The sequence below is a fragment of the Engystomops pustulosus genome, chromosome 3, assembly GCF_040894005.1.
Source record: "Engystomops pustulosus chromosome 3, aEngPut4.maternal, whole genome shotgun sequence".
Lineage (NCBI taxonomy): Eukaryota > Metazoa > Chordata > Amphibia > Anura > Leptodactylidae > Engystomops > Engystomops pustulosus.
Window position 1 is genome coordinate 144,893,620 of NC_092413.1, and position 27,779 is coordinate 144,921,398.

General features: G+C 41.9%; 1 protein-coding gene across 4 annotated transcripts in view; it reads right to left on the reverse strand.

Moving 5' to 3' along the window:
- LOC140122049 (cytochrome P450 2J2-like) overlaps window positions 1-27,779 on the reverse strand; it is a 46,892-nt gene that overhangs the window by 3,985 nt on the left and 15,128 nt on the right. For 2 of the 4 annotated variants that reach the window (XM_072142421.1, XM_072142420.1), the window contains exons 2-8: window positions 27,014-27,212; window positions 23,003-23,165; window positions 15,365-15,514; window positions 13,379-13,539; window positions 6,375-6,548; window positions 5,505-5,646; window positions 2,300-2,487 (exon numbers count right to left, since the gene is read on the reverse strand). In XM_072142421.1, the coding sequence (XP_071998522.1) occupies window positions 2,300-2,487; window positions 5,505-5,646; window positions 6,375-6,548; window positions 13,379-13,539; window positions 15,365-15,514; window positions 23,003-23,165; window positions 27,014-27,181 (1,146 nt within the window). In that variant the 5' untranslated portion in view covers window positions 27,182-27,212. The remainder of the gene's footprint in view (window positions 1-2,299; window positions 2,488-5,504; window positions 5,647-6,374; window positions 6,549-13,378; window positions 13,540-15,364; window positions 15,515-23,002; window positions 23,166-27,013; window positions 27,213-27,779) is intronic. The other 2 variants (XM_072142422.1, XM_072142423.1) reach the window with 1 other exon arrangement.

A 27,779-nucleotide genomic window follows, 5' to 3' on the forward strand; every position in this document is an offset into this window, starting at 1 on the left:
CCTAGTGCCATGTGTGAACACGCTCCAAGAAATGTCTCCCACACAGCCCCCCAGTAAGTAATGTGCCCCACACAGCCCCCCCAGTAAGTAATGTGCCCCACACAGCCCCCCCAGTAAGTAATGTGCCTCACACAGCCCCTCAGTAAGTAATGTGCCCCACACAGCCCCTCAGTAAGTAATGTGCCCCACACAGCCCCCCAGTAAGTAATGTGCCTCACAAAACCCCCCAGTAAATAATGTGCCTCACACAGTCCCCCCAGTAAATAATGTGCCCCACACAGTCCCCCCAGTAAATAATGTGCCCCACACAGCCCCCCAGTAAATAATGTGCCCCACACAGCCCCCCAGTAAATAATGTGCCCCACACAGCCCCCCAGTAAATAATGTGCCTCACACAGTCCCCCCAGTAAATAATGTGCCTCACACAGCCCCCCAGTAAATAATGTGCCCCACACAGCCCCCCAGTAAATAATGTGCCTCACACAGCCCCCCAGTAAATAATGTGCCTCACACAGCCCCCCAGTAAGTAATATGCCTCACACACAGCCCCCCACTAAGTAATGTGCCTCACACACAGCCCCCCACTAAGTAATGTGCCTCACACAGTCCCACCAGTAAGTAATGTGCCTCACACAGTCCCACCAGTAAGTAATGTGCCTCACACAGTCCCACCAGTAAGTAATGTGCCTCACACAGTCCCACCAGTAAGTAATGTGCCTCACACAGTCCCACCAGTAAGTAATGTGCCTCACACAGTCCCCCCAGTAAGTAATGTGCCTCACACAGTCCCCCAGTAAGTAATGTGCCTCACACAGTCCCCCCAGTAAATGTGCCGCACACAGCCCCCCAGTAAATAATGTGCCTCACAATGTTCTCCCCCTTCCCTAGTCCCTATCATGTTTCTCACCTCACAGATGCAGCTCTCTCTCTCTTTCTGTGCGCTGCTTTCCCCTGCGGGTCATGTGATCATGACATCACAGGTCTTTCAGCCTCTGGAACTCCCGGAGGCTAGGTCCTTGCAGGGGAAAGCAGCGCCTGCACTCGTTCTTATCACGATCTGAGGACACAGATCGTGATGAGAACGAGAGGGAAGGAATCTCCCGGGCAGCGGGGCAGATGATCTGCTGACCCGAGGAGATTCGGGGCACTGGCCAAAAGATCCGGGGCACGAGCCCCGGATCTTTTGACCTAGCGACGGCCCTGGCCTATAGGCTCTTATTATGTTGTATGTTAGGTTTAATTTATAAAGTAAGAGTAAATCAAAATAAAATACTGCAAAAATATAAATATAACCACACATAGTTCAGTGTTTGATGATTTCCCTTCTCCTAGGGCCTCAAGGTATAGGCCTACTTTCTGGCTCTAGGTAAAGCTGGGTTTCACGAAAAGCTAATTCAAGAAGAAAAAGCGATAGTATGAGGAGCTAATTTTGTATATATATGTTCTAGGACAGGAGATCTCCTAGTCTCCTTTCATTAACGTATCCAGTTAACAATATCCAAAAAATGACCACAATTTATTTTCAAACTTGTATTAACTTTCCTTCAGAAATCGTCCATTGACAACTCAATAATCTTGTATCACACAAATATATTGCAATAGCATTAGTTTATATAGCTTATGTGTTAACAATGTTGCAAGCTATATACAACTATTAACCTTGGATCACAAGAAACTGTTCCAATTTTTGCACATGTACCTTTGTTTGTTCGCCGATTTTCAACAAATAGGGCTATGAAACAGGTTATGTTCGACTCACATTTCTCGATCCTGGGCAGAGACTAACTCCTCTAGACGCCATGTAATGGTGCTGTGAGCCACTCGTTAGTGACGTTTTGAGGGACACGCCCCCTTCCTCAGACATCCGAGGAAGCTAACCATGAAAAGCTAACCACTGCTAACCACAGAGTTCAGACCAAATTAGAATTGATCAGCATAGTGGATTAAGACTCCCATCTGGAATTCACTTCCTACATGTGGTACTTGAATCAAGCTTCTTCTGGAATGGATGATGTGTCCTTTCTGTCTGCTTTCTGTAGTTTCAGGACCTTCAAAGGGGGTGGTTTGGGTTGCTATGGGCCACCTAAACAGTCTATATTAGAATCCATTATTGTTGATCAGCTCCCATTTAGCTATTATACAGAGAAAAAAAGATGTAGTTTCTGCTCCATAATATGTTCATGAGTTACATCGAACAGGTGATAATCTGATGTTGGACCCCCACCAGTTTGATATGGATGAGCTAAAAAGTTTTTAATATTTTTTTCCCCCCTCAATTATTACTATTGTGATTATTTACCTTTTTGATTGAATACTCTTGTAGTTTAATATCTTGTGTACATAACCTAGGCAGGCCGTTAGGAACCACGTTAGAGACTCTTTGTATTTCATGAATTACAGCATTTGTGTAAGGCAGTTTTGTGCGATGTTCATATTGCAGATTTTCAATGCTTTCTACAATGGCATCAATTTCTTTTTGGGCTTTAACTATAAAACAAATCAGAATATTGTTCAGATTCAGAAAAAATAAACATTGCCATTAGGGCAAGTCCTTACACTTGGAAATATAGGTTTCTCTGGCGCCGTGGCATACATAAAGAGACTTGGGCTTTGAAATGTTCAAAGTTTTTGTTCATATGATTTAGGTAGTACGCAGGGGTGGAGCTGAAATGCCACTGACAACCACATCTATCATTGGCCACATCCACACGGACCAACAGCGCCAAGTGTGAAATTGCCTTTAGATTCTGCAGTGTGGGAAGACACTAGATGAGCAGACATTTCCTGATTCCTCTGTGCTATGCAGGAGTTGCTGTGTGCTGACAATGTGCTAGGATCATTATGGTACAGGGTTTAGCTACACTTTAATTTAGCTTCTGAAGATTCTAATAATATTAGACACATAAAAAAGGGAGATATGAGGAAGTGAAATCAGAGTCATGAGATGGATATAAGACACAATGACACACTCAGCTCTGCTTTCTTATCTAACCAAACACAAACTAAGCCCCCTCCCCCCTTGGAACATGATGCTTATCTTCTCTGTAGAAATTGTCAAGCTTCCCTACTCTGGCTGCTGGACTGGACAATGCCTCTTCACTCTCGCTCCAGCAGACAGGAAGACTTACCTGACCATTGGATTGAGTTTATGGTTGTATCCAATGCCAAAACATACAAAAGCTATACTGATAGACAGGCTACTTTTGTATCTGTGAAATGATGTACTTTTGTTAATAACAATGAATTAGAGAAAGTGTTATTCTGCCATCCTGAGTATACTTAAGAATTTTGTCATCCTAGGAATACCCGCAATGTAATTAGCAAAATCTCCTCTCCTCAGCTGTTCAAAATGCAATGTAATAACCACGCGTGAACACACCCTTATAATTGACCATTGCAATTTGGTGCTAAATTTACTAATTACTGGCATCCAGAGGTCTGAAGCCATTCAGGCCAGGTTCACAGACAGCTTTTAAGTTTCATTTTGAATTGCAACATAAAGGCTGCGTGGGCTTGTCTCTATCACATATGATTAGTATAGAGAAACATGTGTTTTAAAATGGTTTATATGTGACAATTGACCACACTACAGGTCCCAGTGATCCACAGAAGACCATACCAAAAAGTTAAATGATCTCCACCAAGAAAGGTTGACCACATTACAGGTGCCAGATACAGGCCTGGCAATTTAATAGTTAGCACAGCACATAAGTACTCACCACAAGCTTGCAGCTAATGGAAAAACAGCTGATATTTATAGCGGACCATCGCAGGATTCGTCACACGTAGCGCTTTGACTCCATTTAGAAAAACAAAATCAAAGCTTAAAAGGAGCGTGCCATGACACGATTGCATATGCATTTCTGCAGAAACCCATGCGATCGGTAACCAGCACCGGTGTCTTGCATTTAGACTATACAAGACACTGGGTACTGGTTACCGTTTGCATGTAATACAAACGCATAGGAGATTGGGCCAGGCCAGGCCGTGATTCAAAGCACTACGTGTGACAGCACCCCAACACAGATGCATAGAAACAGAGAGGGCAGGACATTCAACAAGGAGGTCTCCACTGCCCAAAGTGAGGGTGGATCTAGATATCACATTTTGTGTAAGTACACAGCTTTGTCCTTATACCAGTAAATTATATACTCAATCTGGGTGCGATATTAAGGTTCAATATGGACCTCCAATGAATTTGACTATTTGCACACCATAATATGATTCACTATTTTGGAAATTACCACCCAGGTAGCAAAACAACACGGTATATAGAAAAAAATTGGATAGTTTTTGCACAATCACCACATACCTCTTCCAAAAAAAAAAAATGGAAGTGCATATAAATACCTTTATGTTATCTAGTTTGTTAGCAAGCTTGCGTGGGCAATGCAGTCATAATTGTTTTTTTAAATATTCATTGTTATGACTAGGATTGTAAAATTTTATCATATTTTGAGTTCTATTAATATTTCGGAATTTTCCAATGCAACTCTGGTGCTTAACCTGATTTCATGCAATTTAATGGAAACACATGGCAGGGGTGTCAAACTCATTTCCACCGGTGGGCACTTTAGCCTTATGGTTGCCCTAAAAGGACTGAATGTCATTTTAGTACTGTATGTACTAAATGTAGATACTTAACAGTAAAGCGAGCCGTTTAGTATTTACATTAATACAGCAATACCATCACAATGAGCCCTTTGAGAGCAACCAGAAAGCTGAACATTGTTTTCTAGCCATCTCTCACAAGGGTAGCCCGTGTAGCCATCTCTCACAAGGGTAGCCATGAGGTTATTGCATCATCTGTTTCTATGCAGCGCAGCACTGTTTCTATGCACTTCACAGCAGTTTGGGGGTTAATTTTCAATGCAGCACGGTGATTAGAGCGGAGGTGAGAGGCGGACATGCCGCTCAGCAGCGGAGCTGTGACGTTCATGTGTAGCGCAGCACGGCGTACTTACCCATGAACATGAATGCAAGGTTGCTCAGCACACTCTGCTGGCGTTGTAGTCACTAATACAGTGACCATGCGTCAGCGGAAGGTGTCGGGCCAGTCAACACAAGGCCCTTGGGCCTTGTTTGACACCTGTGACCTATGGGATTGGACCAAGCTCTTCCCCATCTAAATAGAAACGCAATACGTGAAAGTGGCCTGATGACCTTTTACATGGAAAGATAAAATGCCTGTAATATAGAAATGTCTTTTGGTGCTAGTGTCACTTGAAAATTATCAGAAGGGATTTCAAGAAGGCATAATTCTTGCAATATTTAGGATGGGTATCAAAATGCCATGAAAACACATCCAAAATGTACATTAAGAACACATTCTAAGTTCACTTCTCATAAGCTGCATTTATACACTTGGCATTGATTGGGACAAATGTCAACATTTGTTTAGCCCAATTATGATCAGGAACTGCACTGACCATGCCATGATACCGTTACAAAATAATTATCATACCTCAATATGTAGAGTAGATTACTAAATAAATTAAATTCACCTTGTACATCTTGATTGACTGCCATGTACAGTAATCCCCAGCGTAGGGTAGATGTAACAGTTTCAAAGCCTGCCAACACAAAATCCACCAACACTTGAATCAGGTTTTCCTCATCGACTGTGGAAGAAGGATCATCCTGAGTCTAAGAGACATGATGAAGATCAACATCACATTTTTTAGTAGTTGTCATTGAAATTCAATGATTTTTGTTTCATACCAAAAAAAAAAAAAAAAATAATGATTACATAGTTAGTACGGTGGTAAAAAGGCAACCAAGTAAGTAAAGGTAAAGGGCTGTGGGGAACCGAACTTTATATTATGATATATCCATTAATGTTATTTTGCTGTAAGAAGTCATCTAGGTGCTTTCTGAAGCTTTCTACTGAGGCACGCTATTCCACAGATTCACAGTTCTTACTGTACAGAAATAATTCTACCAAAGATTTATTAAATATGTGTAAATTTAAGTCAGTCATAGACTGGATCAGCAATAACCAATAGCTGCCATGCTCCAGCAAGTGGAGGGGTCAGCAGCTCTGTGAAGACAGGGTCTTCCAAAATATAAAAGTGTATGAGGATCTCACAACTGTCCACCAATACAAAATTGTTGTAGCCAGACATGAGGTGCTCCTAGAAGTAGCATTTATGGTAAGATTAATGAAACCTAGTTAGCAGCACCATATGATTCACAAAGTTAATGTACAAACAAAAAAACAAAAAAAACAAAAACACACACTTAGAGGGGGTCATACTCATAAGAATTTGCTAATTTTAGATTTGACAAACTATATTTAAACTTTTAATGAACATTACAATTTCATTAGATATTAGTCCATTTTGTAAGCCTTGACCACAAAGATTACTACTTACTTTTGAGATCTGCTCCAGGTAATAATCTATAACATCCTGAGGTTCAGCTGAAGGATTCTGTTGATGTTGCCTTATTTCATACAACATATATTGTTTTAAGAAGTGAAGATGTTTGTACATGCTCTGTTGAGGACCCGGGAGACGATGCATGAGCCAGGGGAAAGCATCATATAGCTAAAAAGCAAAAGTAGGGAGACAAAATGTTGCAATTAAGTTGGCTTATATGATGAGTAGAGTATGATAAATGACTAACCAATGTTGCCATACAGTGAGAAATATACTGCCAATATGGAAAATGAGTGGATTTATGATACTATCATACAAAATAATAATTCCAAACTACAAGGGCTAAATAATATAAAAAGTGTCTTAATTATTCCATTATATACAGCCACTGAATCATGATTAGTCATTAAATAATATCTTAATATGAAGAAGTGAGCAAATCAACTAAACATTGAATAAACAATTACTATAATCATAAAATGGCTACATAGTACTGATGACTTCTACTGTAACTGATTTATCATCACGCCGTTTCCCCAAAACAAACTCTTTTAAGACATTCTAAAATGTATTAATGAACTATAGACACCATTTATAAAACAAATGTAATATTACTTAATATAAATAATACAGAAAATACAGGCAGTCCCCTTCTTAAGGACACCCAACTCACAGAAGACCACTAGTTAAAGACGGACACCTCTGCTCACTGTGACCTCTGGTGAAGCTCTCTGGATGCTTTACTATAGTCCCCGACTGTATTAATCAGCTGTAAAGTGTCCATTATGAAGCTTTATTGATAATCCTTGGTCCCATTACAACAAAAAATTTTGAAACTCCAATTGTCACTGGGGCAAAAATATGAAATTAGACTTACCGGTAATTCGGTTTCCACTAGTGACCATGACGGCCCCCACCTGGAGGTTGCTCCTATATCCTGTAGGGACAGGAAGTGCAAGAGATTAAAAGCTCCTCCCTAGCACCCAACACCAGTGTCTACCAAAGTACCACCCGGAAGGATGCAAGTGCAAAAAATTTTTACATAGAACCATCTCCAAGAAGGAAGAAAGGGAGGGAAATAATGGGGGGCCATCATGGTCACTAGTGGAAACCGAATTACCGGTAAGTCTAATTCCATATTTCCACCACGTTCCATGATGGCCCCCACCTGGAGACTTACCAGATTACCCCATTATTTGGGAGGGACCACCGCCTGCAGGATTTTCCTGCCGAACGCCAGGTCTTCCTTGGAGGCAATATCCAAGCGGTAGTGCTTTGCAAAGGTCGAGGAACTTGACCACGTTGCTGCCCGGCATATCTGGTCCAGAGATGCACCCCTTTTTTCGGCCCACGATGTTGCCATGGCCCTAGTGGAATGGGCTTTAATGTCCCCCGGAAGGGAGGTGTTTGCGGTTTTGTAGCAGAGAGAGATGGTGGATTTTATCCATCTGGCTAAGGTCGCTTTTGAGGCTTTCAACCCTCTATTCTTCCCCCCAAAATTGACTAATAAATTTGAATCTTTACACCACTCTTTTGTTGCTTCTAAGTAAAAGAGAACACATCTCCTAACATCTAAAGTCTGCCACTTTTTTTCACGTTCAGATTTAGGATTAGCACAAAAAGAGGGAAGAATAATTTCCTGTCTACGGTGGAAATCAGACACAACTTTAGGGAGGAAGAGGGGATCTAGTTTGAGAACTATTTTGTCGTCTAAGATTCTTAGAAAGGGTTCCCTGCGCGAGAGGGCATGAATTTCGCCCAATCTGTGAGCTGTGGTAATCGCAATTAGGAAGACTGTTTTAAATGTGAGGATTTTCATGTTTGTAGAATCAAGAGGCTCAAAGGGGGGCTCTGTGAGAATATTTAGGACCAGCGAGAGATCCCAAGAAGGGACTGGGTTGTGTATATGCGGTTTAATACGAGAACAGCCCTTAATGAATCTTTTGATCCATCTGTGATCTGCTAAGGGGAAATCAAAATATATACTTAAGGCCGAAATTTGGACTCTAAGGGTGCTTGGTTTAAGACTGAGAGAAAACCCTGCTTGTAAGAAATCTAAGATTTGACCTAAGTTTGGGTTCTCTGGAGAAGGAGGATAGTCCCCGCACCATGTACAGAATTTTTTCCAGATCTTGGCATAAATAGCGTTAGTCACTGGTTTCCTGCTTGCTTGAATAGTGTTGATCACTTCGGTAGAAAGGCCTTTGGTCATTAGGTATGCCCTCTCAGGATCCAGGCCGTAAGTTTTAAATGTCGTACGTCTTGATGATACAGTGGACCCTGTAGAAGAAGATCCTGACGATAAGGTAGATGAACAGGATTATCTATAGCTAGTTCCTGAATAACCGGGAACCAACTTCTTTTTGGCCAGTATGGAGCAATAAGAACCATTAATACCTGTTCTGTTCTCAATCTCTGTAAGATTTTGGGAATCAGGGGTATGGGAGGAAAAGCATAGACTAACCCAGACCCCCATGCATGACTGAAGGCATCTAACCCTGTAGGAGAGCCCCTAGGGTCTAAAGAGAAGTATTTAGGGGATTTATTATTTAGGTGGGTCGCGAAAAGATCTAAGGTTGGAGTCCCCCAGATATGACAGATTTCCCTGAAAGTTTGCGAGTTTAGTGACCATTCATGTGGATCTAATGTAACCCGGCTTAAGAAGTCTGCTTCTATATTTTCTGTACCTTTGAGATGGATAGCTGAGAGGGATAGAAAATAGGTTTCCGCCCACCGAAAAATCTGATGCGATAACCCCGACAAAGTTTTTGACTTTGTGCCCCCTTGTCTGCGCAGATGAGCTACTGTAGTAGTGTTATCAGAAAGGATTCTTACATGTTGATTTCTTATGTGTAAGTGGCTCTGTTTGAAGGTTTCTAGGACTGCCTTTAACTCCCGGAAGTTTGAGGACCTAGAACGAGTCTGGCTGTCCCACTGACCTTGAAAATAGTGGCCTGCCAACACAGCCCCCCAACCTGTCAGGCTTGCATCTGTTCGTATTGTCAAGACCGGGTCTGGATTCCACCAAACTCCTTTAAGAGAATGTTTGTCTAAAAGGGGAATTTTTACCTTGTGGTCTAGATGTAGAGGGTTTTTGTCCCATACCCGGATTGTCCAAGCCTGCATAGTCCTTGTGTGGTTCTGAGCCCAAGCCACGCACTGGATACAGGACGTCAGGAGGCCCAGAAGACTCGAATGCTGCACGACTCCTTTCTCTGGAAGAAACTCACATTTTCCTTTATTTTTTTTGGATCTTTTCTATCGGTAGGAAAGAACTCTGTTTCACAGAATCTAGTTTCACCCCTAGAAACTTTTTCACTTTCTCTGGTTTTAAATCTGATTTTTTTCTCGTTTATGACCCAACCTAAGTCCTGGAGGAGACCTATGACTATCTGAAGGTGGGTCTTTAGTTCTAATTTGGTTTTGGCCACTAGAAGTAGGTATTTTGTGAAAATACGGGGTGCCGAAGAGATCCCAAATGGTAAGGCCTTGAATTGATAATTAAGTATTTTTCCCCCCGGGGAACGAACTGTGAATCTGAGATATTTCTGGTGATCCTGACAAATAGGGACGTGATAGTACTCGTCTTTTAGATCTATTGTACATAAAAGATAATTTTGACCTATTAGGGGGGTTGCTGACTTTATCGATTCCATTTTGAAGTGTTTGTATTTTATAAACCTGTTAAGTTTTTTCAGGTTTATAATTAGACGGTAAGACCCATTGGGTTTTTTTTACCAAAAATAGAGGGGAATAAAATCCTTCCCCTTTTTCTATCTCCCGGACTGGAACAATCACATCCATCTGAAGTAACTGTTGGAAGTTGGTCCAGAGATGGAGAGTTTGTTTTTCTGGAAGATTTGATGGGTTCTGAAAATGTTGTGGGGGAATACGGAGAAATTCTACCCTGTAACCTGACTGGATGGTCTGGAGTATCCAAGGGTTTGGGCAGATTTTTCCCATTCGGGCCTGAAATGGGAAAGTCTCCCCCCCACCTGCAAGTCATTGTTTTCTCTGTTTGTGGTCGGGGTTAGAGGAAAACCCACGACCTTCCCCTCCTTTTGCGTAGCTCCATCTCCGTTTTTCCTTTGCCCCTAAAGGGAGTTTTCTCTTCCCTGGAAGTACGAAAGGGAAAGGAGAGTTTTTTAGGAGGAAGTCTATTTACTGGAAACCCCTTTTTTCTGTCTGCAGCTTTCTCTAGTATAGAGTCTAATTCGCTGCCAAACAAAAATTCGCCCTGGAAAGGTATACCACAAAGCATAGACTTAGATTTTATATCACCACCCCACTGTTTCAACCAGAGCGATCTCCGGACAGAATTGGTTAAGGCCGCCTCTTTGGCCGAAAACCCTAGAGCCTCCGCCGAAGCATCCGCTAGAAATGCTGTGGCAGATTTGAGGAGGGGTAAAGACTCTATAATGGAATCTCTAGAGGTTTTATTTACCAGGTGTGATTCTAATTCTGACAACCAGAAATATAGAGTCCTGGCGACAGAAGTGGAGGCAATGTTGGTTTTAATATTTAAAGAAGACGTCTCCCAAGCCCTCTTTAGCAATGCATCAGATTTACGATCAAGGGGGTCTTTTAATTGGGCACTATCTTCAAATGGGAGATCCGTTTTTTTAACTACCTTAGCGACCTGGATGTCAACCTTAGGTATTTCGTCCCATAATGCATTATCCTCAAATTGCAGTCTGTTTCGGAATTCTCTAGGAACAGAAATTCTTTTTTCTGGTTCCTTCCACTCCGCTAACACTAAATCTTTTAACGTGTCAACTACTGGAAAGAAACTTTTCTTTCTATATTTAAGTCCCCCAAAGAGGTCATTCTGCACTGAAGTAGGTTCTGACACATCTTCTATTTCTAATGTGTTTCTCAGGGCTTTTAATAGGTTATCTAGATCTTCGGATGCAAACAAGTATTTTGTGTGCCCCTGATCCTTAGAATGTACCTCCTCTAAGTCTTCTTCCAGTCTTTCATTCATAGAACCAGAAGGAAAATCTGAATCCTGATCAGAAGAGGAAGACTGAATATATCTAGGTTTTTTCCTAGGTGGTTCGGGTAAGTGAGCAGCAATAGAGGAGGATACTTCCTCCTCTATTGCGGATCTAATTTCGTCCATTAATGACGATCTTTCCTCTTTTAGAATTTTAGTAAGACAGTCTGGACATAGACTCTTTCTATAATCCTCGGATAATTTAGAATTACATAAGCCACATCTTTTAGAGGGTTTTTTAAGGGGTTTATCTCTCTCTCTCTCTCTCTCTGTTCTTTCTCCTTAGGTTCTTTTTGCTCTTTTCCCTAAGAGAAGCATACATGATAACAGTCAATAGACAGGTATGAAATGTATGGTGAGAGAGAGAAGCGGTCAGCCCAGGGCTTGTACTTACGGGTACCAGGACCTGGAACAGGTTGGATGCGTCATCAGCCATGTTGCTGGAAGCACCAGAGCCATCCGAGATAGGGTTCCCCAGGGACGCTATATAAATCATCTGGCGTGCCTGGAGCGGCTCTTCTCTCCTCCCCCTTCCGGTTTAACCGGAAGTGATTGATTCCTGGACTGTAGGCGAGTCCCAGGAATCGGGCATTCGGGGCCGCCCCTAATGACGTGCCCGGCGCCCTGGTGACGTGTCTACCGGAAGTCGCGTCACCTGATGACGCGCCCCGACTTCCGGCACGCGGCTATTCCGGAACCGCGCGCCTGAGTCGCGCGTGCACGCCACCACAACCTGCACGTCCGCTGGAACTCTCTACCTGCCGAGGACCGATGCCCGGCTCGAACGCCGGTCCCCGAACCTGAAGAAAGGCTCCAGCTCGCAGGTATTTGCAGACTGCCTGCTTGCCCCCCGTATCCGGCCCAGCATTAGTCTCCCGGGACCGCTGGATGGGCCGGATGGCGCGGGGGGTGGGGAGGAGGTATTTCTTGTTCCCCTCCACTCGGTTATGGAGGCGGAACTATTGGAAAAATAAAAAGTAAAAATAAAAAGTAAAAAAATTTCTTGTGTCTCCATAAGGAGACTCTCTTGCATCCTGTCCCAGGAAGACACTGGTGTTGGGTGCTAGGGAGGAGCTTTTAATCTCTTGCACTTCCTGTCCCTACAGGATATAGGAGCAACCTCCAGGTGGGGGCCGTCATGGAAAAAAAAATTTTTGTCTGGATCTATAATTATAAAATATACCGTTTCAACTTGCATACAAATTCAACTTAAGAACAAACCTATGGAACCTATCTTGTACGTAACCCGGGGTCTGCCTGTAGATCCTAATTCACATAGCTTAATTTGCCCTAACTTTTTTATTTTGTGTTAAATAACCAAAATCAACTCAGCATAGACAAAACATTGATTTCTCCATTCATTTATAAAATAAAATCTGCAGGTGGCCAACCAGCTTTGGTCCCATATTTACTCTGCCTGAATGGGGAACTGCTGAACTGAACTCACTCAGCATTTCCATTCAGCAGTTCTTTGTTTAGGTTGGTAAATCCAGCAGTCACATGGAGAAAATTTATTTGACAGAACTTATATTTTTGTGCAAACACTTGTATACATAAACATTTATAAAATACAGGCAGTCCCCGGCAGTCAAAATAGGTTCTGCAGGTTTGTTCTTAAGTCAAATTTGTAGGCAAATCGGAACTGTATATTTTATAATTGTAACCCCAGCCAAAACTGCTTTGGTCTCTGTGACCAAATTGGATTTTAAAACTTTTGGGTTGTCATAAGAACCAGGATTAACAAATAATCTTAATGGCAGACACCTTTGATAACTCTTAAAGATAATCATTGTAGCCTGAGACTAAAATACTGTAAATTACCAACATCCAGAGGTCCGTTTGTAACTAGGGGTTGCTTGCAAGTTGGGTGTTTTTAAGTAGGGAGCTGCCTGCAAAACGTATAATTTTTGCACAGATGGTGAAGGTCCCTTTTTCCTAACTCTTCTACAGCATTTAAAAATAACAGCGAATAACTAACACAGCCAATGTAGTTCTTACTTACTTGACCCCATCGAGTACCAAAAAAAGCAGCAACCAAAGTGGAAGACTCGAAAATATGATGGAAAAGTTCATCATTTAATGAAAAGGTATGGCCGAAGGATACAGCAGCTACGACATTACTGACTGCATTAGTTAAACAATTTTTAGGATCAATAGCGCTTCCTGGAGGACCAATATAAAAAATTGTTAATTGCGTTGTATGGCATAAAAAAAAATAAAAAAATTAAGAAACACATGTCTAAGATTTTTTTTTTTTCAAAAATGGACTGAAAAATTGTATTTGTTTGCTGACATCAATTCTATGTTTCACAAGCAGGCAGTTACTTGCTTCTTAGGTTTTGGTTTTTGCTCATAGCTTTACTATGATTTGTCAGCTGCAGACCTTTCATTTAGACTTATAATGCAGCTTTCAAACTCCTGTCCAATGTGCATCACTGGTGGGCACCGATCAAGGTGTACAAAATGTTAATTTATCCTTTTTAGATATGCAACAATATTTTTTTAAATAATAACATTTTATGGGGGAATTATCATTTTCTTTTTAGTTTAGTACAACATAACAATACAATGAAATGTGAAAATAATTAAAAGTATAAAGACTTTCCAAATGCATTGTTGATGTTGAACACACAACCCAGATGTGTAACTAGATACTGTTATTCACAGAAATGCCTCTGTATTAGCAGAAACAAAATAGCACATTAAGGCTTCATTCTAATGACCACAAAGGGGGCTGTGATCTGGCTGCAAAATTTGTGGCTAGTTCAGAGCCCCCATTGAAGTCTTTGACACTTGATCATTGTGTGGTGAGCACACAGTGTCATCACACTGCGACCAAGTTGGGCTGCAAAATATAGGACATGTGCAACACCCCTGCCAACCAGTGGTGCAAAAATCAAAAGCTCCCTTCATTCAAAAGTGTTGCTCTTGGCCTGATCAACCTAGGGAGACCTGGAGTGTCTGGAAATGGTAATGTAGCTGCTAAATATCTGCCTGAGAAGGAAGGTATAATTCTTTTAACCAATAAGATGCCTTGTTGTATTTACATTGTAAAGAAAATGCTGGTTGGATAATGAGCTTGCCACCTCACAAGGGGAGTTTATAAAACGCAGGAAGACAGTTCCAGAAAGAGGGAGTCAGAGTTGGAAAGAGTACCGAGAAGCTTCAAAGAAGCACATGTGTCTGTGGCACGCTGTCTTGACACCCCAGGCCCAAGCAGACATCCACCTTCAGGAGTGTGCATCATCCTGCTGCTGAAGCAGCCAGCTATCCATCTCCAGCCTGAAGCTACCTATATCAGGCTGTGAGCATCTCCTGTGGAACTATATCCAACCAGCAATCTTGACCAAGTTTATTGTTACTGCTGTTTTGGCTGAATAAACGAACTGTAAGTTGCGTGATTGATATCCTCTGTCTCCAAGTGATCCCCGTGTAAGGCTGATACCGCCAAGGGCACCACATTCACCATCACCAGGAATCCCTATATGTACATCAGGATTGCCCTAAGGATAAATGTCCAATTCCTTCAGTCTCTCCCTCCTTTCTTAAGCTTCCTTCTACCAGGCTGTGGAAGAAACCCCAGTCCCCTGGTAACCAACACTGTGACCGCAGATGAGTACTAGACCGTGCTCTGCCAGCCACTCCAGTATCTCAGGGATCCAGCTGCCCCCGAGCCAGAAAAGGCTAGGCCTCGGTGGGGTGGGGGAGGGGGGATGTTGCACATGTCTTATATGTGGGCAGATGTGCACCACAGTCACTTGTCTTTCAGCAAAGAGGAGAGAGTTGAGGAGGGATCACTCCCCCTGTGCTCACCCAGGATCTAGTTTGAGTGAGCACATGGCCTTGTAGACTAAAATCAGCATTCTGAATAGCTGTGGAAACAAAGTTATCACAACACACTCTTACATACTAGTTTTATTTAAAATTTACACTCATAAGTGAAGTTCCTTCATAGACAAGAAAATATCCAATAGCTAAATGACTGTACCTTTCTGAGAAACCAGTATTTCCACCAGCTGAGAAGCCTCACTTTTTATTCTCCACTCCAGAACCTTCTTGCCCAAGCCCAGGTTTCGCAAGATTTTTATGCTGAGGCGTCTCTGAACTTTCCAGTTCTGCCCAGTACCAATAATGATTCCTATAATTAAATTACAATTAATGCAATTACATTTATGTATATACGGAATATGGATATTTCTATGCTCCAGTATACATTACCCAATATTTTTCTGACCCAGAAACTTTAAGACTTCACAGCAATGTACGGTAGGCGTTTTGTTGATTTGTGAATGGGGGTAATGATCAGCATTTCTTTCAATAACAACACATTTTTATTAAAAAGAACTCAGAAAGTACAAGTAGGTAGGTATGGTCAAGAGTAAACAAGATTCTTGTGGTTATAAGTACAAATGTCAACGGGACAGGAGAAGTAAAAATCAGAAAAAAAAAAATGAAAATCAAAAAGGTACCATATAAAACAGCATACACAACAATGCATCTGCACTGCTCCGTACCATCACCACCACCAGTGGACAACAGAGTTAGACAATTCAAGCCATCTATGCTGTGTATCCTATCATTTTTTTTTTAAGGGGAAGGGTAGCATGGGTGCTGAAACAGATTGTTACCAAAACTAGAATCCAAGGGGATTTGAAGCCCCCCAAACTGTCCATCCAGCTGGTCTGAATGAAAACTTTGGTTCCTCAGCATTCTTATGTCCCTGAGCTTGTCCCTGCTGGTTTAGCACCTTCTATTTGAGGTGTATACTTCTTGTGGTTATAACTATTATTCATTTATTTTCACAGGGTTTAATTTCCCTTCTTTTTTTCAGATATTTAGGTTTCAATATGGATTGGATTCTGGCCCACTGTTTTTAAAAAAAAACTTCATTCTTTATTGCCCTAAAAGGAAGGAATGAAAGATATTAGAGGCTGTGATTTTCCTCTATACTGACAGCTCGTGTTGCCTATTGATTTTATAATTTCCAGTAATCTTTGATATCCATCATTCTCAATTTTTTCATGCTAAAGTTTTTTTTTTTTTTAAATGAGCATTTATATAGTGATTGGTGACCTATGGCAGTTTTTATAGTACAAGTTATTTAGGTTTGTTCTTAAGTTGAATTTGTATGTTAGTCAGAGCTGTCTATTTTATAGTTGTAACGCCAGAAAATATTTTTGGTCTTTGTGACAATAGGATTTTAACATGTTGGGTTGTGTTGGGAACCAGGATTAACAATAAATCTTTTAACAAGACATCTTTTATAACTCCTACAGCAGATCATTGTTGCCTGGGGCTAAAGTACAGTAAATTACCAACATCCAGAGGGCCATTTGTAACGAGGCGGGTGTTCTTAAGTCGTGGACCACCTGTATGTATAGTTTACATGCTTCACTTTTTGTAATTTATACACACTAGATGTATATATATATATATATATTGTATATACTCGAGTATAAGCTGACCCGAGTATAAGCCGAGACCCCTAATTTTACCACAGAAAACTGGGAAAACCTATTGACTCAAGTATAAGCTGAGGGTGTAGTATACAGCCAGCCAGCCCCCTTGCAGCATACAGATAAAAAAATAAATAAACTTAATACTCACCCTCCGGTGTCCCCGATGTTCGTTGCGGCTCCCGATCCCCATCGCGGCTCCTTCACTCCTCTATCTTCTCTGGCCGGCAGATCGCGGTGGCCGTCGCACACTGCGATGTCATCAGCGGCGACAGCGTTGCATCACAGTGTGTGACGGCCGTCAGATCGCATGGACGCGACTCTGCTGGCTAGAGAAGATAGAAGACAGAAGAGGAGACACGGGGAGCCGCGACAGGGATCGGGAGCCGCGAGGAACATCGGGGACACCGGAGGTTGAGTATTAAATTTTTTTTTTTTTTAATCATTGACACGTGTATAAGCTGAGGTGAGGTTTTTCAGGTTTTTACACTTTTCTGGCATATTTTGTCCACTTTTTTCATACATTCTATATGCAGACATCACTAATGTACACATTTTATTTGTTATGCATTTTTCACTTTCCACCAAGTCTTATTTAATTTACTCTATATCTTGAGCCCGTGTTTGGGTCTCTTACACTTTGATGCTCTGATGTTTTCACCAAGCTATTTTTTGGTCTTAATATATCCGGAGATTAATTATTAAGTTTCATACCTACCGTATATACTCGAGTATAAGCCGACCCGAGTATAAGCCGAGACCCCTAATTTTACCACCGAAAACTGGGAAAACCTATTGACTCGAGTATAAGCCGAGGGTGTAGTATACAGCCAACCAGCCCCCATGTAGTATACAGCCTGCCCCCAGTAGTATACAGCCTGCCCCCTTGCAGTATACAGCCTGCCCCCCAGTAGTATACAGCCTGCCCCCAGTAGTATACAGCCTGCCCCCAGTAGTATACAGTTTGTCCCCTTGCAGTATACAGCCTGCCCCCAGTAGTATACAGTTTGTCCCCTTGCAGTATACAGCCTGCCCCCAGTAGTATACAGCTTGTCCCCTTGCAGTATACAGCCTGCCCCCAGTAGTATACAGCTTGTCCCCTTGCAGTATACAGCCAACCCCTGTAGTATACAGTTTGTCCCCTTGCAGTATACAGCCTGCCCCCAGTAGTATACAGCTTGTCCCCTTGCAGTATACAGCTTGCCCCCAGTAGTATAAAGCCTACCCCAGTAGTATACAGCCTGCCCCCAGTAGTATACAGCCTGCCCCCAGTAGTATACAGCCTGCCCCCAGTAGTATACAGCTTGCCCCCAGTAGTATACAGCCTGCCCCCAGTAGTATACAGCCTGCCCCCAGTAGTATACAGCTTGTCCCCAGTAGTATACAGCTTGTCCCCTTGCAGTATACAGCCTGCCCCCAGTAGTATACAGCTTGTCCCCTTGCAGTATACAGCTTGTCCCCTTGCAGTATACAGCTTGTCCCCTTGCAGTATACAGCTTGTCCCCTTGCAGTATACAGCCTGCCCTCAGTAGTATACAGCAGCCCCTATTAGTATACAGATAAAGAAATAAACTTAATACTCACCCTCCGTTGTCCCGATTTTCGTCGCAGCTCCCGGCGGCTTCCGATCCCCATCGCGGCTTCTGGCGGCTTCTTCACTGGCCGGGAGATCGCGCTGGCCGTCGCACACTGTGATGCCGCTCTGTCGTCGCTGATGACGTCATCCGCGGCGACAGCGTCGCATCACAGTGTGCGACGGCCAGCGCAATCTCCCGGCCAGTGAAGAGTGAAGAAGCCGCCGGGAGGAACATCGGGGACACCGGAGGGTGAGTATTAATTTATTTACTTTTATCATTGACTCGTGTATAAGCCGAGGCGAGGTTTTTCAGCACATTTTTTGTGCTGAAAAACTCGGCTTATACACAAGTATATACGGTATTTTATATGTCATCGTATTGTAATAGTCGGGACATACCTTCGTGTGCACTTTTTCATATGTAAAATTATATTCAACTAATTATACAATATTGTAATATGTAATATAAATGTAATTACAACTGACCCGCTGATCAGCACCATCTTTTCCTATATAATCATCCACATTGTTATGTCATGTACAATTTGTTTTTTAACTTGCATATTAATAAAATTATTATTTTTATGGGATCTGTAGCAATTCCATTTTCTCTGTTTTTGGTATTATATTCTCTTTAATAAGGACCTAAGGTAAATTTACTTTGGGTGGTGCGCAAGGGAAACATGATACAAAATATTTTCTTGAGTTATGTTGTACAGCCGACGTCCATCAGAAACAGCTGCAAATAGCAAAAATTCTAATTGTGGCTGCAAATGCGGTTTTGAGTTTTACCTGGAATAATGAAATTAAAAGAGGGGGGAAAAAAACGCAAGCAGAAAACTGATTGTAAATCGTGATGAGTTAAAGGGAACCCGTCATCAGAAATTGATATAATAAACCACTATGTTGCCATGCAGGTGAATAGATTGTGTTTCTTTGATGACTTAGTGTCATGGTCTCATCCAGAAAAAAGTCGAGGTGGAGATTTTACCACTGAAGTCAAGCTCTCCCTTCCTCAGAAATCCGCCTTCACTGTTATTGATGGTCCTACATCCAGAGTCATCACTAACCACATCTCCTGAAGTCTGATGCATGTCGTCAATCACAGAGGAGGAGGCATACAGAGTGCCTGACATTTACTTCAGCGTTAAACCCTCTGCATCCTTGACACAACCAATTTACTTCTCACTTCAAAGTTGAAGTGATGCCACCACCCTGGGCTATGAAATAAACAAAAACTAGAAGGTATTTTGCTGCTTAACAATATACTAGTAGTTGTTTGTTAGGCCAGTTGCTGATGACAGGTTGCTTTAACTGAATTTCTAATTGATTTGTTAATGATGCAGCAGAAATACTTGGAAATCATGAGTCAAACTCCCTACACAAATCCACATATAAATGGCACATAAAAAAAACATGCGTATTTGATAGATAGATGTAGATTTTCTGCATGGCAATTCCCAACGTATGAAGATACCCTTCAAATCTGCGATTCCGAAGAGACAGGAAGGAGAAGCTGAGGGTGCTGACTATATACAATGAGGATTGGGAAAGAGCAACTGGTGTAATTTTATGATCAGTTCCTAAATGTCCTTGGAAACTTGTACTTCCATCACTGACTTGGTGTCATACTATGGTAGATGGTCAACTTCATTTCCTTAACGGGTCTATCTTTCACTTGCATGCTCTTCCACATCACATTGGGGCAGATTTACTTACCTCGCCCATTCGCGATCCAGCGGCGCGTTCTCTGCACAGGATTCGGGTCCGGCCGGGATTTATGAAGGTAGTTCCTCCACCGTCCACCAGGTGGCGCTGCTGCGCTGAAAGTCATCTCATCGCGCCAGAATGCACCACCTCAGACCAGGTGAAGGTAAGCGCTCCCCAAGCGACACTTTTTCGGTTTTTAAATGCGGCGGTTTTTCCGAATACGTCGGGTTTTCGTTCGGCCACGCCCCCCGATTTCCGTCGCGCGCATGCCGGCGCCGATGCGCCACAATCCGATCGCGTGCGCCACAATCCCGGGGCAATTCAGGTACAATCGGCGCAAATCGGAAATATTCGGGTAACACGTCGGGAAACCGCGAATCGGGCCCTTAGTAAATGACCCCCATTGTTTCTGTTTAAAGCACCCACCTGATTTCAGGTTTCTAAAGAACCTAATCAATTGACTTGAAGTAAAACTGGATTTATTCCATTCCCCCGGCTAAGTTGAGCAAAGTCTAACTGTTTGTCAGAATGACTGGACACCTCTTCTTCTATGGGTTCAGTTCTCCTTTAACAACAATTCCAGCACCTCCAGATGCCTCGTCTCTGGGAATATCTGAGTAAAGTTTAAAAAGCTATATCAAGTGGATTCCCAGAGATTCCCACAGTCCAGTGTCACTGATATCAAAACAAGTGAGACTGATCTGCTCTCTCAGTCATTACTTGCAGTACCATTAAGACCTGTATTCTACATACATACAGGCACATTTACTTACCTGTCCGAGTCGCGATCCGAGGTGCGTTCCGACGATGATGCACTGTGCCGCGATCCACGTAGATTGTGCGCTCAGGTTTTTACCCAACACAGAAGCCCACAGGCAAACCCCATATGGCAGGCAACACAGGGATCCAGGAAAGGACCATAATCGATAGTCCACAAATGGAGTGCCCCTTGCCTTTAGTTTATACTGCTAGAAGCCCCCTAATTCTTATGCCTCGCTCAGTGGGAAGCACACTCTACTGGCACCAATTGCCATCTCTACCATCACCTGAATGCCCCTGATCACCAACACTAACCTTAACCCTTTAACAACCTAGCCCTTTTATAGATTTTTGATGGTGGAAAGTGAAAACTGGAAATGAAAAAAACAAAACAAAAAAAAAACAACTTTATTTTTTCCATGTAAAGGAGCTGTGTGATGGCTTGTTTTCTGCATAACAAATTGCACTTCATAGTGATGGTATTTAATATTCCATGCCATGTACTGGGAAGTGGGAAAAAATTTCAAATGCACTGAAAATCTTGTGGGCTTGGATTTTACAGCTTTCAAATGCCCCAAATGGCAGGTCTACTTTATTCTTTGGGTCGGTAGATCACAAGAATAACACATTTGTATAGGTTTTATAATGTTTTGATACATTTACAGACATTTTTTTGATTTTGCCATCTTCTGGGGCTAATAACTTTTTCATACTTTGGTGTACATAGCTGTGGGTTATGTCATTTTTTGCAACTTTTGATGAGGTTTTCAATGCTACCATTTTTAGGACTATACGACCTTTTGATTACTTTTTTAAAATTTTTATAATTTCTTTGGGCGCTATTTTCCGTTACGGGATTAAACGCAGTGAAAAAATAATATTATACTTTGACAGGGCATTTACGGACGCGGCGGAACCTAATCTGTTTATGATTTTTACTGTTTATTTTTATTTATATGACTCCTAGGGAAAGAGGGGTGATTTGAATTTTTAGGTTTTTTGTCTGATCAGTCCTGCCATACTACAGTATGGTAGTATATGGGCATTTTCCTCCCCATTCATTACAATGTGCAGATCGCACATTGGAATCAATGGGTTAAAATGATACAACCTCGAGTCTTCTTTTTAAAGCTGTCGGCAGCTTTGCCAGCAGTGATTGACGGGATAACACTCGTGATTGGTGCTACCAGTGTTGCCGGTAAGTGTTTGCTGCAATATACAACAAAGACTTACTGGCTATGGAGAGGACTCAGCCCGTTAAACCAGTTTTAGCTCTTATTACTTAGTGGTGGTTAATGCAAAATCCCAGGGTGTTGGCGGGGACTCTAAGCAGGACACTTCACGATCCCTCTAGTGCTGCGAGATGTTGTGTGCTGACAATGTGCTTAGATTATAAGGGTATTTTTATCATGCCCTATGTTAAAGGTGCACCAATAGTTGTTGGAGCAGTGCACGGAGTTCCAGATTCACAATTCCTGAATCTGGTGCACCCTGCACAATACACAAATATGGGCCAATGACCCTAAGCACCCAGCTTAAATAACAAAGCAGTGGCTTCAGAACAATTCTGTGACCATCCTTAACCGGCCCAGCCAGAGCCCTGACATAACTCAATTGAGCATCTCTGGAGAGACTTGAAAATGGCTTCCACCATCAAACCGGAGGAAACTAGAGAGGATCTGCAAGGAAGAGGCAGAGGATCACCACATCCAGGTGTGAAAAACTTGTTGCATCATACCCAAGAAGAAGACTGTTGAGCATCCATACACAATCCATATTTCATATGCAACTCTCCTGTTTAATATGACACCAGGATTTTTCTAGGAGCAAGGGTTCAGGACATATAGGTGTTTGAAGTGTGCCTCCTCCAGACGGTCAACAGAAGGCAGAACATAGAGCTTTCACTTTTCATTATTGCAGAAGTACATGCACCCTCTGCATCTATAGCTGAACCTGGGAAAAGGTGATCAAATAATGCTGTACATATGTATAACATAGTTTGGTAAAAATCACTACTTTAAAAAAAACCTTATTTTTTCACATTTGTAGTCACTTAAATATTAAAACTATTGTATCAAAATAAAGATTGCATTTATACAAGCAGCATTTTTTTTCATTACATTACCTCTTCCCTCAGAATAGTACTTAAAGAAAGGTGTTGTAGGCCGGTCTGACACTTTTTCGGAGTTGTTTATTAGGCATTCTCTTATAGCTTCATAGCCATTGAGCACAATCAAAGATGTTTGTCCAGCCCAAATAGTCATAATATTTCCATAAATCTTAGATAGCTGGGTATAAAAAAGAAACATATGAAAAAAACCTTCCAACAGTCAGTAATTTTTTTTCAGTAACAATTTTATACTTGTATGTAAATTTAAAATCTATATCTTTTTCATTGTATAATGCTCCAACATCATCCTCATGGTTTACATATTCCCCTTATAGGAGGGCCGCATCTGCCTCAGATAGCAAAGAAAAAAAAAAAATTAAGGTGCAATTGTAATTGACAGAGCGTGCAGTACTCCGTTCCGCAGGACGTCATCACGCACGCCGGTCTGTGTCACTAGATAGCACGGCTGGCAGAAAATGATGAGGAGCTGCAGGGGAGCACCAGGGCTGGAGGCAAGTACCAAGTTTATTATTGTTGTGGGTGTCAAGGATGTATATATCAATAGGAGCTGTGTATATTAGATAGGCTGTGTATTTCTCATTATGTTTCAACATAAAAAAATGTAACATACATAAACGGAAGAGGCTACTAGGGCGTGCAGTAGATTGGCCAGGCACTGGGAGCCACGGCTACTCCACGCCCCAGTAGCCTCTGCTGTTAATTTACATAAATTTGCTAAAATAAAGTTTTCACAAATTAGGTTAGGTTTCAGGATGATTAAATTACAGATCAAGAAACATTTTAACCAGATGTTAGTTAACACCTTAAGGACGTGTCCCTTTTTAGTTTTTGCATTTTCATTTTTCACTCACATTCAAAAATCTGTAACTTTTTTATTTTTCCATGTACAGAGCTCTGTTTGGGCTTGTTGTCGGCATAACAAATTGCACTTCATAGTGATGGTATTTATCATTCCATGCCGTGTACTGGGAAAAAAAATTCAGAATGCGTTTTTTCATCATTTTCACTGCATTTGCGCCGTTTTCTTGTGGGCTTGGATTTTACAACTTTCACTGAGTGCCCCAAATCACATGTCTATTTGATTCTTTGGTTCGGTACGATCATGAGGATACCAAATTTGTACAGATTTTATAATGTTTTCATAAATTTCATTCTTCATTTTGCCATGTTATGGCACTAATAACTTTATACTTCAGTGCACGGAGCTGTGGGTGGTGTCATTTTTATAGAATTTTTTTATATTTTTCAAAATGGCAAAAAAGTGGATTTTTCGACTTTGAGCGCCAATTTCCGTTACAGTGTTAAACTCCGAAAAGATTCGCTAATATATTTTGATAGATCGGACATGATGATACCTAAAGTGTTTGATTTTTACTGTTTATTTATATTTATATCAGTTGTAAGGAAAGGGGGGTGATTTGCATTTTTACTATTTTTTCATAATTTACATTTGTTTTTTTATCATTTTAGATCCTTCAGGGTCCGATTGCTAATACTATATACTGCAATACTACTGTATTGCAGTATATAGCTATTTTACAATGATTAATAGCCTGCCCTCTGCTGCCTATTATAAATTGTTGCACATGGCAAGCCTACGAGTCTCAATGACATCCCGATGATGTTCCAGGGGGCGGTGATCGGCCTTCCATCGGCGCCCATATAACGGTAAATTAGGTGCTTTACAGGTTAACTGCCACGATCGGTGCCAGTGACAGGCGGGTGTTGGCTATGTTATACAGCCATTACCCGGTGTGTATGGAGAGAGCTCAGCTCGTGAGCGCTCTCCATACACCCTTTGCCGCACAAGGACGATATAGTTCATCCTCGGTTGACAAGGTGTTAATAGCTGAACGATTCAATCTTTCCAAAATATATAAAGGGAGATTTACTTACCCTTCCCTGTGCGATCCCCGAGGTGCGTTCCCCGAATCCAATGCACAGCTGCCGGGATTCACTACGAATGTGGGCTCCATATATCCTGCATCTGTTGCTTTCCCGATCAGGTCCGCTACAGTTCACCTTCTCCTTCCAGGTGCATGTAAGTGCTTGATCTTGTGACACACATACAACGTTAAATCCTGAGGTTTGTTCGAATCCGTCGGATCGTCCGATGGCCCGCCCCCCGATTTCTGTTACATGAATGCCGGGGCCAATGCACCACAATCTGATCGCGTGTGACAATTCCCGGCACAATCCCCAAAAACCCAATGAAAATACAGCCACAGGATCCTTCCTAAATAAGCTCCATAGACTCTTATCTGTAGTGCCCCCCCCCCCCCATTAATGAAATCTCCACAGCAGGGATTCCCCACCCTCCTTTTTTGTTAATGTAATGTCAACAGTTCCAACAGAATGTAGACCAGTCTATCTTTCAGGTTCTTTCCCCTCCTAAACATCACCGTAGCTACATCAGAGATGTGATCACAGATATCCTTGTCTGCTTTTAGAACCTCCCCAAAATAACTATAACGCATGCCTTGGAGTAAAGTTCTGCACATCAAAAATGCCCACAAGTCTAGTGATACCGTTCTCTTCTGGTTTCACCTTTTTGATAAGCTTGCCCTCCAATTTTTGAGCTTCCTGCTTGTATTTTGGCACTCTTTGCTACCTATAAACCACTTCATTATCTCTTCTGCTTGACACATGTTGTCAGGCACAGGAATTGTCTGTGGTATGCCCCTTTTAAGGTGGAGTGTCTTGCTGTTACGCTCTGACAGATACAAAGCTCCCTCCTGGGCACCACGGAAGTAAGGTGGTTTCCATTGAGGAGGATTGGTTCCTGTGGTAAGATAACAATACCTTCTCCAGGGACGAGGTCTTCTGCCTAAAAACCCAGCATTCTGCACCACCAGTGGGAGCCCACGCTGCCAAATAAAAAAAAATAAATAAAAAATAATCTGGTTTGATTGACCCCTGATGAAAGTCCACTACTAGAAACGTGTAGGGTTAGCAGGATCGCTTGATGATGTAAAGGTGATAAGAGGCTAGAAATAATCGTGTAACTTACAGATAGATTACACTGAGATTAGTGATGATTATTTGTAGGTGGGACACACACTGTCCTGTGATTGAATGTGATCAGATACATACATGAGGTACACGTAATGCGGTAGACTTACAGTAGATGTAACAGGACCTTTGTTGAAGTCATCCTAGTCACATGACTTTAAGTGCCCAATGATGTTACAGAGCTTTCTATGCAGCAGAATATCATAGCCTGTTAATCAGCAACAAGGATGCAGGGCAATGCAAGTAAATTTTAATATGTATGACTTAGTGTGAATGAGTGAGTTGCATATAAGTTTATGAACAAATTTTTGTAACATTGCATGCCATGGAAAGGAACCATTTAAGGATAATTTTAATCATAGTTTTTAATGAAGCCTTTTTTTTTTATGTGTATGACAGGTTCGCTTTATATTTACTCAAATGTGTGCCCACCGTACCATAGCATGGCTGCCACGCACCGGTGCCTGGGAAAGGAGGAGGGGGTGAGCGATGTATGATGCATGGCGCCGTATTCTGGGTATGTATTTCTCCCGGATATGGAATGCTACGGTGTGGCATGTGTGCGGCACTGTGCGCCTATTGCCGGCCTACGGGGGACATGTACATACAACGACCTTATATACGTCCCCCAACGGCCGTGTGATTGGGAACTTTTTTTTTTTAAGCACTCAAACAACAATCACCATAAGATAATCACTGCAAAATAATGGGCCTTTAGAACCAAAGATGCATATTTTATAATTCTTGCAATAGTAGACAAAAAGAATGGCACCCCTTAGTATGGTCTTCCTTCAAGTGACAATAAAGGAGCATATTCAGGCAATATACATGGTGGAGGGAGGACAACCAGACCGCACATGTGTGGGAGTGGGGGCCCCGTTTCATGGCTCTGCCCTTCTTTCGGCTCCAAACTTATTTATACTTTTTTATTTTATAAGTATAGACAAATTAAACCGTAATAGAAAGCAATAATATATGCAATTTCACTAGTACCTTCATAAGAGTCTTGTGATTAAGCTGACATTTTGTTGTAAAAAGATTTCCAATCAAAGGCAAAGGAGTTGGTCCTGGAGGCAGATGAGCTGCAATTTGACGTATTTTCATAAACTGTATAGTGATGAGACTCAACAACAGCACCAGAAGTAACCAGATGACATCCATTCTCACACAAATGTGTTCTCTAAAAATTGTCCTAAAGGAGCATAAAACCCATTCAGTTATTGTTTCAAATTACTATATTTAAAACATTAGCATATTCAACAATAATGACCTTGAGACCTCATCAGGTATATGCTCCATGGGGTACATACACAAGTGGACAAAAATTGTTGGTACCCCTCGTTTAATGAAAGTTGAAATCACAATCGTCAGAGATAATTTATTTTTACGTTTGTCAGATTCAAGTTAAGTTTCTATGAAAATGAACAAATTAAAGGCAGACATTATGATAAATTCCTTCATTTATATAGCGCACACATATTACACAGCACTAGACAGATCTTGCCAAATTGGTCTGCAACACCCCTGCCAATGCAAGGCAGAGGGGTTGTTGCGAAAACGTCCCACCATGTGGCTTGCAGCCTGTGAAGGGTCTGATCAACCCCACAGCAGGTCACTACATAACACAGGGGAACACTGCAGCGGTAGAGTCTGCCTGGCAAGGCAGGAGTTAATTGTTTTATGTGATGCAATTCCAGCAACCAATCAGATGTGTTAAACCTTGTATCTGTAAGCTAGGATGCGATTGGAGGAGGAACCA